The 11,415-nt window shown below is 54.0% G+C and overlaps 1 protein-coding gene across 3 annotated transcripts; it reads left to right on the top strand.

Moving 5' to 3' along the window:
- Positions 1-6,340: 6,340 nt before the first annotated feature.
- On the top strand, positions 6,341-9,756 carry LOC119513380 (keratin, type I cytoskeletal 16-like). 3 transcript variants are annotated; one of them, XM_037808540.1, is made up of 9 exons: positions 6,341-6,536; positions 6,648-6,871; positions 7,283-7,365; positions 7,482-7,638; positions 7,751-7,912; positions 8,007-8,132; positions 8,449-8,669; positions 8,760-8,785; positions 9,662-9,756. In XM_037808540.1, the coding sequence occupies exons 1-9, from the start codon at positions 6,341-6,343 to the stop codon at positions 9,754-9,756; spliced, it is 1,290 nt and encodes a 429-aa protein (XP_037664468.1). The 3 variants fall into 3 exon arrangements, with proteins under 3 accessions (XP_037664468.1, XP_037664467.1, XP_037664469.1); XM_037808541.1 differs by having other exon boundaries at positions 6,371-6,474; positions 6,550-6,871; XM_037808539.1 differs by having other exon boundaries at positions 6,341-6,871.
- Positions 9,757-11,415: the final 1,659 nt, after the last annotated feature.

The following is an 11,415-nucleotide window of genomic DNA, read 5'->3' as shown; positions in this document are numbered from 1 at the left end:
AGCTTAAGGTTGCAGGGACAGGAAGCAAAAATTTTCCTAGTGGATCACTAGGAGTGATAGTGAGTGGTGCCAATCCTGTTTCCACACCTTGATTCCTGGACCCGTGAATCCTGGCTATGGGAGAAACAGCCCCATACAGTGGATACTGATTCAGAGCATATACAGCCTCCTGGAGAACACTGCCCCAGTCCTGCAAGGTATTGCCATCTAGTTGGTGATGTAATTGAGTCTTCAACAGGACATTCCACTGTTCTAGCAACCCAGCTGCCTCTGGATGATGGGGAACATGGTAAGACAGAGAATTCCATGAGCATGTGCCCATTCCCTCACTTCATTTTCTGTAAAGTGGGTTCCTTGGTCAGAAGCAATGCTGTGTGGAATACCGTGATGGTAGATAAGGCATCCCTTAAGTCCGTGGATGGTAGTTTTGGAAAGCACTGCGTGCAGGGAAGGCAAATCCATATCTGGAGTATGTGTCTATTCCAGTGAGAACAAATCGCTGCCCCTTCCATGAGGGAAGTGATCCAATGTAATCAGCCTGCCACCAGGTTTATCACCTTGGGGAATGGTGCCATATTGGGGACTGAGTGTGGGTCTTTGCTGCTGGCAGATTGGGTGCTCAGCAGGGGCTGTGGCCAGGTCAGCCTTGGTGAGTGGAAGTCCATGTTGCTGAGCCCATGCATAACCTCCATCCCTACCACCATGACCACTTTGTTCATGAGCCCATTGTGGAATGACAGGAGTGGCTGGGGAAAGAGGCTGACTGGTACCCACTGAATAGGTCATCTTATCCACTTAATTATTAAAATCTTCCTCTGCTGAAGTCACCCTCTGGTGAGCATTCACACGGAACACAAATATCTTCATGTTTTTTGCCCACCCAGAAATGTCTATCCACATACCTCTTCCCCAGACTTCTTTGTCACCAATTTTCCAATCATGTTCCTTCCAAGTCCCTGACCATCCAGCTAAACCATTAGCAACAGCCCATGAATCAGTATAAAAATGCACCTCTGGCCAGTTCTCCTTCCAAGTAAAATGAACAACCAGGTGCACTGCTCGAAGTTCCGCCCACTAGGAAGATTTCTCCTCATCACTGTCCTTCAGGTACATCCCAGAAAGGAGCTGCAGTGCTGCAGCTGTCCACTTTTGGATGGTGCCTGCATATTGTGCAGAACCATCTGTAAACCAGGTCCAAGTTTTCTCTTCCTCATTCAACTGATTGTAAGGGACTCCACAAGATGCCATAGCTGTGGGCTGGGAAAGAGAAGTTAAGGAGAAAGTAGTGGGGGCCAGGGGCATTTGAGCCACTTCCTCATATAACCTATTTGTGCCTTCAGGACCCACTCAAACCCTATCTTGTAAATACCATTTCCATTTTATGATGGAGTGCTGTGGTGCAAGCCCAACTTTATGGCTTGGTGGGTCAGACAACACTCAGCTCACGATAGGTAACTCAGGTCTCATGGTAACTTGGTGGCCCATGATTAAGCAGTCTGTCTCTACTAGGGCCCAATAGCAGGTCAAAAGCTGTTTCTCAAATGGAGAGTAGTTATCTGCATAGGATGATAAGGCTTTACTACAAAATCCTAAGGTCCTGCATTGTGATTCTCTTGTAGGCACCTGCCAAAGCTCCAAACAGCATCTCTATTTGCCACTGACGCTTCCAGCACATTGGATCAGCTGGATCATACAGTCCAAGTGGCAGAGCAGCCTGCACAACAGCCTGGACCTGTCACAGAGCCTCATCTTGTTCTGGTCCCCACTCAAAACTAGAAGCTTTTCTGGTCACTCGGTAAATGGGCCAGAGTAGCACAACCAAATGAGAAATATGTTGTCTCCAAAATCCAAAGAGGCCAACTAGGCATTGTGCCTCTTTTTTGGTTGTAGGAGGGGCCAGATGCAACAGCTTATCCTTCACCTTAGAAGGGATATCTCGACATGCCCACATTGGTGGATACCTAGAAATTTTACTGGGATGGAAGACCCCTGTATTTTTGCTGAATTTATCTCCCATCCTCTCCCATACAAATACCTTACCAACTAATCTAGAGTAGTTGCTACTTCTTGCTCACTAGGTCCAATCAACATGACATCATCAATATAATGGACCAGAGTGATGTCTTGTGGGAGGGAGAAACGATCAAGAGCCCCTTGGACAGTATCATGACATAGGGCTGGAGAGTTGATATAGACCTGAGGTAGCACAGTGAATGTAAACTGCTGGCCTTGCCAGCTGAATGCAAACTGTTTCTGGTGGTCCTTACTAACAGCTATTGAGAAAAAAAGCATTTGCCAGATCCATAGCTGCATACAAGGCACCAGGAGATGTGTTGATTTGCTTAAGCAATGATACCACATCTGGAACAGCAGCTGCAATTGGAGTCACCACCTGGTTAAGCTTACGATAATCCACCATCATCCTCCAAGACCCATCTGTTTTCTGCAAAGGCCATATAGGAGAGTTGAATGGGGACATGGTGGGAATCACCACCCCTGCAACCTTCAAGTCCTAAGACTGGCATTAATCTCTGAAATCCCTCCAGGAATCTGATATTGTTTCTCCTTTACTATTTTGCTAGGCAGGGGCAGTTCTAGTGCTTCTACTTGGCCTTTCCTACCATAATAGCCCTCACTCCATGAGTCAGGGTACCAATGTGAAGATTCTGCCAGTTGCTGAGTATGTCTATTCCAATTATGCATTCTGGAGCTGGGGAAATAACCACAGAATGGGTCTGGGGACCCACTGGACCCACTGTGAACAAACAGGAGCTAAAACTCCATCGATCACCTGACCTCCATAACTCCCAACTCTGACTGGTGAACCTGAGTGACATTTTGGGTCTCCTGGAATTAATGTCACTTCTGAACCAGTGTCTAATAATCCCCCAAACATCTGATCATTTCCTTTTCCCCAATGCACAGTTACCCTGGTAAAAGGCTGTACCTCCGGGAAAGGCTGGGAGGAAGATTAACAACATGAATTTTGGCAGCGTAACAGGGTCCTTCCCCAGGGGCACCCAGCCTTCCCCTCATTCAAGGGGCTCTCGGTGTGTAATCTGTCTCAAGTCTGGGAATTGATTAAGGGGCAGTGACTCTCTGTTTTTTCAAAATTCAAATTTGACTTTTGTTCACTTGACCTAGAACTCTTCTATTTATACAGATGAAACAAGAATTTAGTAGACTGCCCATCTATTTTACTTCTAGGTACTCCATGTTCTGCTACCCAATGCCATAAGTCTCCATCAGTCAGATTATTTTGATTGCTGCTTTGAGCCTGTTTTCCAAAAATTGTAGACATGCCGACCTCATCTTTGGCGATTAACTGCTGCCACATGACTTCTGATGACTTGAGATCCGATTATTCCCATTGTGTTTAAAGATTCCAGCTCAGTGACAGTGGTTCCCACAGTAATATCTGACCTACAAAGAAGGGAGGCTACAGAGCCCTTCAGGGATGATGGAGCTAGTCTCAGAAATTTATTCCTTACAGTCCTGGTAAAAGGTGTGTCTTCTGGACATTCCAGGTGTGTGTGAGCAGGTCTTCCATGATAAATCCACTCTAATTCCAATCTCTCTAAGCCTTTGAATCCCCTCTTCTACATTATACCAGGGCAGTTCTGGCATTTCAACCTCAAGTAATGTCGGCCACCTTTTGATCCACGTTTCAGCCAACCATCCAAACAAACTATTAAGGCCCTTTCTAACCCCTCAAGCTACAATACTGAATGCAGAATTTCTGCTTAGTGGGCCCATATCAATAAATTCAGCCTGATCCAATTTTATATTCCTTCCACCATTATCCCACATGCTTAATATCTGTTCCCACACAGATTTGCCTGATTTCTGTCTGTATAAATTGGAAAACTCATACAGTTCTTTTGGAGTATGGCGTAATTCCTCATGGGTCACACTTGTACATCACCCTTTGGGACCTGTTGGGACTTTGGTCTAGCTATAGCCTTGAAGCCAAGACTGGTGGTGGGGGCGGGCCATGAAAAAATCAGAAGTATCCCTCAAGCCATTTACCTTAGGACATTCTGTTGCAGTTTCATCTGGTGAAATAGGATTAATCTTTCCAGAGGCTTGAGGGCTGCTTCCTCAGGGGAGGTGATTATAGGTTTAGTAGGCACAGAAGGGTTAACCTCTTCAGGTGGAGGTTGGATGGCAGGCTCCTCAGGGCAGACTGGAGGTTGGTAAGCTGTTTCCTCAAAGCAGGCTGGATGATGGGTAGCTGTCTCCTCAGGGCAGAGTGGAGGTGGGGGGCTGTTTCCTCAGGACAGACCACTACAGGTATATCTAACAAAGACTCGGCAGAATCCGGGGCTCCAATGTCCTCGCTACCATTATGATCAATCCATATGTCCCCATCCCAAGTTTCAGGATCCCATTCTTTTCCAATCAATGCCTTTACTTCAACAGCAGACACGCTGTGAGGTTGAGATTTCAGTTTACGTTGTAAATCTGTTACTTGCACAATGAGACTCTGGGTCTGGTTTTCAGAAGTCTTAAGTCTGTGGCCACAGAAAATAAGATTTTCTTTCAGGGCACACATAGAAATCTTTACATCTGCCATATGGTGCTTAAGTTTCAAATTTGAATCCTTTAGTTCATCCCTTTCTCTTATAACTTTATCCAGTGTATCTAAGAGCAACCAGCCAACATCATTATACCTCTTAACTCTGCAAAACTCTGTTAAGGTGTAAAAAACACTGTCACCCAGAGCCTTGCTTCGTACAAGAGTAGGATTAGGAGAATCAAATGGTGATATTTTGTGTATCCCCATTGAGAACTCACGCCATGGACTGTCAGTGCCATCTTGATTATTGGAAATGGAGTCATTAGTGCCTTTGAATCTAATCAGAGTAGAAAACTACTTGTAAAAGCCCATTTTAAGATTCTGTTTCTCAAGAACCACTCTGGTACCAAGCTGTATTGGTTAGGGTTGTCTAGGGAAACAGAACCAACAAGAGATATCTGTAAATAGAAGATTTTATAAAAATGTCTCACGCAACTGTGGGGATGCACGAGTTCAAATTCTGTAGGGCAGGCAGCGAACTGGCAACTTCAGTGAAGGTGTTCTATGAACTCCTCAGGAAACGCTTTGCTGGCTAGTGGAAGAAGTGAAGTTCTTCTATCTCTCTCTTCCTTAAAAGTCTTCAACTGATTGGATTAAATCCAGCTGATTGAATTCTCTCATTCTGGAAGACATGCCCTGAGTGGATATAATCAATCACAGCTGCAGTCAATTGACCGATGATTTAATAAACCAGCCACAAATGTCCTTGCAGTAACAGTAAGGACAGTGCTTGCTTGAGCAGACAGCTGGACACCATCACCTGGCCAAGTTAACCATAAACCTAAACATCACACCAGGTTAAGGGGCAACTGGGCCGGACAGGAATTGGGGAAGCTGGGGCCCTTCCTGATGCTCCTATATGGCTGGTGGTTTGTCCTCCCCTTTACAGATGAGAAAACTGAGGCCTGGAGAGCCGAAAGGAGCTGTCTAAGCCACGCAGCTTGTGAGGGACAGAGCAGGATTCAAGCCACCACCTGTCTTGCCCCATAATGGGTTCTTTTTCCAACATACATACCGTTTCTGAGATCTGGGGTGGGGTGGGGGTGGGGGTTAAAAGACAGCCTTGGAGCCTGGGTTGGATCTAATAGGGGAAAGAGAGTCAGAATATTTAGAACTAAGGAATCCAGACTTGTCACTTTACAGGGTCCAGAGAAGGGAGGTGAGGGGCCCAGGATCCATGGTGCACGGGACAGAGCTTGTCCAGGAATCTAGCCTCCTGTCTCCTGCCCAGCGCAGGACGTGTGGGAGCCCCACAGCCACCCCTGAGACAGTGCGAGAGAGTCGCTGAGGCATCTTTCATCCAAAGCCATGACTCTGCAACAGGGAGTCCTTCCAAAGGGCTGACTCATGCCCGGGGACGCGGCTGCCACAGAGCTCGTGGGCTGGGACCCCGCTGGTCCTCGGGCTCTGGGTCCCGGGACCGGGGTTCCCAGCCGCCCAGCCTGAGTCACGACTGACTTGGCGTTTGTGTGTTTTCCTCTGGGCCCCACGCCCCCCAGAGCTGGGTGGGATCCCTGAGCCAGCACATGCAAAGCTCAGACCGGGGGCTGAAAGCTCCAGAGTGGGGAGGTGGACGGGGCCGGGAGTGGTGAAATCAGGTGGGAACGTGGAGTCAGCAGGCGGGAGGGCCCCGCCCGGCCCAGGTGCCATATAAAGGTTCCTGGGACTCGGGAAGCCACACGCACCCTCTCCCAGCCTCCCGGAGCACCTGCCTCTCCTCTCTGCCGACTCGCTCACTCTCTCGCCTTCCTCCTCGGCACCATGACCACCTGCAGCCGCCAGTTTACCTCCTCCAGCTCCATGAAGGGCTCCTGCGGCATCGGCGGCGGCTCCGGCCGCATCTCCTCCGTCCTGGCCGGAGGATCCTGCCGGGTTCCCAGCACCTACGGGGGCCTGTCGGTCTCCTCCTCCCACTTCTCCTCCGGGGGCGCCTGCAGGATTGGGGGCGGCTATGGCGGCGGCTTCAGCAGCAGCAGCTTTGGTGGGGCCCTGGGTGGCGGCTTTGGTGGGGGATATGGTGGTGGCCTGGGTGCCGGCTTCGGCGGTGGCTTTGTTGGGGGTTTTGGAGGAGACTTTGGTGGTGTCGATGGCGGCCTCCTCTCCGGCAACGAGAAGATCACCATGCAGAACCTCAACGACCGCCTGGCCTCCTACCTGGACAAGGTGCGCGCCCTGGAGGAGGCCAACACCAACCTGGAGGTGAAGATCCGTGACTGGTACCAGAGGCAGCGGCCCAGCGAGACCAGGGACTACAGCCCCTACTTCAACACCATCGAGGACCTGCGGAACAAGGTGGGTGGGCCAGGGGGGAGGCACCTCTGGTGGACGGAGCGTTGTGAGATGCCAGGGCCACAGTGGCCCTTAGAAAACCTCTTTCTAGCATCTCCATTTTACAAACAGGGCAATGGAGGCCCAACTATGGAGAGTGGCCAAGGTCACCCAGAGACTTGGTGGTGGTGGATCTCTTTTTAGCATCTATGTGTCTGAGCTGGGGCTGGAACCCTGAATCTCGTATTCCCTGCCAGGGTTCTTGCATTACACCTTTAGCCTCCCTCCTGCCCGGCTCAGGATGGGGGGATGTGGAATATGAGGGATGATCTGGGTGGGGAAGGCATTCTAGGGTGGCCGGGAGAGGGTGGGCTAGCCCCCTGTTTGGGGAAGCTCCTTTCTTCCCTCCCTGAGGTCCTTGCACCCCCATCCCAGATCATCATGGCCACTGTCGAGAACTCTCAGCCCACTCTGCAGATCGACAACGCCAGGCTGGCAGCCGACGACTTCAGGACCAAGTGAGCCGCCGCCGTGGTGGGCTGAGGGCGGGAGGCGAGGAGCGGGGCTTCCACCCAGGAGGGCCAGAGGTCTCGGGAATGGAGCCTGATGCTCTCTCTGCCCTCTGTCCTTCCAGGTACGAGCATGAGTTAGCCCTGCGCCAGGGCGTAGAGGCCGACATCAACGGCCTGCGCAGGGTGCTGGACGAGCTGACCCTGAGCAGAAGCGACCTTGAGATGCAGATTGAGAGCCTCAAGGAGGAGCTGGCCTACCTGAGGAAGAACCACGAGGAGGTGGGCCATTGCCGGCGCTGGGCTCGTAGGCTGGTTTGGTGGAGTCCCCAGATCCTCACAGAGCCAAGAGAGGGGTGTGCTGAGCTGCCTGCCTCCTGCCACCCCTTCCTAGGATATGCGTGCCCTCCGGGGTCAGAGCGGCGGGGACGTCAGTGTGGAGATGGACGCGGCTCCCGGCAGGGACCTGAGCTCTATCCTGAACAGGATGCGCGACGAGTATGAGCAGCTGGCAGAGAAGAACCGCAGGGACGCGGAGGCCTGGTTCCTGAGCAAGGTGGGGCTGGTCTCCTCAGCCCTCCTATGGGACTGCCCAGGCAGCGGAGACTTCCGGAGCTCCTCATGCTTTCTGGTCTCCTTTCCTATGTCAGACCGAGGAGCTGAACAGAGAAGTGGCCTCTAACAGCGAACTGGTGCAGAGTGGCCGCAGTGAGGTGACCGAGCTCCGGAGGGTGCTGCAGGGCCTGGAGATCGAGCTGCAGTCTCTGCTCAGCATGGTACGCAGGGCGCAGCCCACCCCAGATCACCAGTCCTGGTGCCACCCCCTCCACTCTGCCACAATACATTTCCACCTCTCCCTTTTTGCCTCCCTCTGTTGCCCTGGACTGGACAGGAGAGACCCTTGTACCCATTTTGCAGATGGGGAGACTAAGGCCCAAAGTGGTGCAATAATGTTGCTCCCTGTTGTCTGCCCCATCAGCCATCCACACGGGGTCAAATGCGTGCACCTCTCAGGAAACAGGTCCAGAGACCTGGAGGGAGGGAGTGGCCACATCCGTTGACTTTCGTTTTCTCTCTCTCTCCCACTTGCAGAGAGCATCCCTGGAGAACAGCTTGGACGAGACCAAAGGCCGCTACTGTATGCAGCTGGCCCAGATCCAGGGGCTGATCGGCAGCGTGGAGGAGCAGCTGGCCCAGCTGCGCTGCGAGATGGAGCAGCAGAGCCAGGAATACAAGATCCTGCTGGACGTGAAGACGCGGCTGGAGCAGGAGATCACCACCTACCGCCGCCTGCTGGAGGGCGAGGACGCCCAGTGAGTGGGGGCTCAAGGGCTGGGGGCCTCGGGGGCAGGGGTGGGGCTCTCAGGCAGTCATCTAACCCCTCATCTCTCTTTCTTTTGCAGCCTGACCCAGTATAAGTCCAAAGAACGTAAGGAGGAGCGTGAGGGCTGAGGGCTAGGCAGGGGTGGGGGTGGGGGTGTGGTGCTCAGGTCAGACCATCTATCTGCACATTGTTGGGGCTGTTCCTTGCCAGCTCCAGGAAAGGTTGGCTGATCTGCAGCAGGGGTGGGTGCAGAGGCCTGTTTGGGCTCAGGGCTGATCCTCAGGGAAGGATCCAATGAGCGGGAAACTCTGATGAGCCGGGAAGGGACAGTGCAAAGGTCCTTGCCTTGGACGTCCTAGTCTGATGGGGGAGACATGCTCCTGTCCCTGCACTCTCATCTGATGGGGACATAGAGACATGGTCTCCTCGTCTTTGCTTCTGAGACCTGAACAGATGGGGCAAAAGCAGGGGACTCTAGTCTGTTGGGGGAGAGAGGGACATGGCCCTTGTGTCGCGGAACCTAGTCTGAGGAGGGAAGATATGATCCTTGCCCTGGGGTACATAGTCGAACAGGGTGATGGGACCCGGTGCTTGTCCTGGAGGTAGCAGTCTGCTGGGGAGGACAGGAGCGCGGGCTGTGCCCTGGAGACTGCAGAGAAATGGAGATGGGCCCTGTTTGGTGTAGCACCTGTTTGGCATGGTCCGTCTCTTGCAGATCCCTCTTAGAATAAGCCCATCCGGGGAGTTGGGACTCACACAGGGACACCAGCAGAGGGACGGGCTGGAAGGGAGACAGTGGCAAGAGCAGAAGGGAGATGTGTGTGGACGGGATGTCGAGGGGCAAGGATGTTGGCACATTGGGGCCCAGCAGAGTCATTCACACCACGCGGTGGGGGGAGACTTGGGGGTTAGCCGGCTCCTGCCGGGGCCGAGCGAGGGTCTCTTGCCCGCCTACACCCTGCGTGTCGGCGTCTCTTGCAGCCGTGACCACCCGCCAGGTGCGCACCATCGTGGAGGAGGTGCAGGATGGCAGGGTGATCTCCTCCCGCGAGCAGGTGCACCAGACCACCCACTGAGGACTCGGCTCCCCCGCCAACCCCCCAGCCCATCAGGCTGCAGAGAGGCGGTTGCTCCATCTGCCCCACAGCCTCAGCCCTCCTGCTTCAGCCCCTTCCCCGCATTCGCGTTCAGGACCCTAATAAAGCTGGTTGACTGACGCATGGAATGCAGTCTTGTTGCGGCTACTGAAGTGGGCCCCAGTGAGAATGGGTGGAATGGGGCAGAATGGGGGTTGGGGCTTGGATGCTCATGGAGGTCAGGGGTCATCGTAGACCATGGAGAAGAGTGAGTCTGGGGGAGCTGGAGGCTTCGCATCTCCCAAGGCAGGAGGGTGGCCCAGCTGGGGTGTCAGAGTGGCCTTGGGTGCCTCTTCTAGCCCCATAACTAGCTCCATGACCTCAGCAGTCACCCCGCTCGCTGAGCCGCATTTTCTCATCCATAAATGGATGAGATAATCTCAGGTGTGGGAGCCTCAAAGCCAAGAGCTGATGCATCTGAATCAATGGCTCCTCTCGGTCCTGGGGGTGGGGCTCTCCCCCGGGAAGGGGTGGGGCTCTCCCCTGGGAAGGGGCGGGGCTGGGGGGACTGAGATGGGCATCAGAACCACCCTGGGAGTGGCAGGAGGGTGGGTGAGGTGGGGGAAGGCAGGCTGGGTGGCTGGTTGGTTAGGGCCCAGGTCCCTGTGTGACTGGAAACCTCCAAAGGAGGCTACTGGGCCCCCAGGAATGTGAATGGAGGCTGATGCTTCTGGAGAAGGCTGTGGATGGGCAGCAGGTGTGAGAGCAAGGAAGGGGCCTCTCTCAGGGATGTTTCCCCAGTTGGGCAGTGGCTGCTCGTGATGGGGAGGGGCCTTAGTGCCTGGGATCAGGCCTGGGGGCTGCTTGGGGAGGGTTTGCCTCCACCCCACTTGGTTCCAGCAGCCTGAGCATGGGCGTGGGGTGAGGGAGAGTGGGCTGCTGTGTCCCTGGGGAAGGGGCTCTGGGCAGTCCTACCGAGCCACGCCCAGTACCCCCTGCAACCAGCCCCCATTCATTCTGGGTGGCAGGTGAGGGTGATGTGGAAAGAGAGCTTGTGAAAGGTCGGGAGGAGCCTTGGCACCTGGAAGTCTTTCTTCGAGTAAATCCAGAAGCCCCTGGGAGGGGCGGGCCTGCTTTCCTGGCTGGCTTCGAGGAGTGGGGTGGTGGGAAGGCGTTAATGAGAGGAGGACCCAATTCATGGACAGGCCTCCACAGGGCTTCTCTGGTGCTGCAGACTCAGACCACCCTCTACAAATACCCTCTCTCTCCTGGTGCCTGGAGATGGGGTGGGCCTGAGGGCTGGGTGGGAGGGGGCGGTAGTGGCCGGAAACTCCCGAGGCCTGGGGTGGTGGGGAGCTTGTGCTTAGCGGAGGCCAGGGATGTGTGGGTGGGGGCAGCAGGAAGAGCCCAAACTGTGAAGCAGGCAGCTGGGGTGTGGGGACTGGGGGCAGGTCCTGGACCTTGGGCGCTGCGCTATAAAACGAGGAGGCGAGATCAGATCAGTCTCACCTGTGCTCTGCCCCTGGCCACGGCGCGGAACGTTTCATGCCCATCAGCCAGGCGGGAGCAGCTGCCCACGGAGCCGCCCGCCCACTCGCGTGTAACGGAGACACACAGTTGCCATTCCCAGGCCTGAGCCACGTGGCCCGCGACAGCCCC

This window comes from Choloepus didactylus, chromosome 18 (genome assembly GCF_015220235.1).
Source record: "Choloepus didactylus isolate mChoDid1 chromosome 18, mChoDid1.pri, whole genome shotgun sequence".
In the NCBI taxonomy this organism is placed as follows: domain Eukaryota; kingdom Metazoa; phylum Chordata; class Mammalia; order Pilosa; family Megalonychidae; genus Choloepus; species Choloepus didactylus.
The sequence above is the reverse complement of the archived record's forward strand: the minus strand, read 5'-3'. Positions and strand labels throughout refer to the sequence as shown.

Coding starts and splice junctions, on each gene's coding strand:
- LOC119513380 (XM_037808539.1), top strand. CDS start 6,341: ATGACCACCTGCAGCCGCCAGTTTACCTCCTCCAGCTCCATGAAGGGC. Junction 7,366..7,481: donor GCCGACGACTTCAGGACCAA/GTGAGCCGCCGC, acceptor CTGTCCTTCCAG/GTACGAGCATGAGTTAGCCC. Junction 7,913..8,006: donor AGGCCTGGTTCCTGAGCAAG/GTGGGGCTGGTC, acceptor TTCCTATGTCAG/ACCGAGGAGCTGAACAGAGA.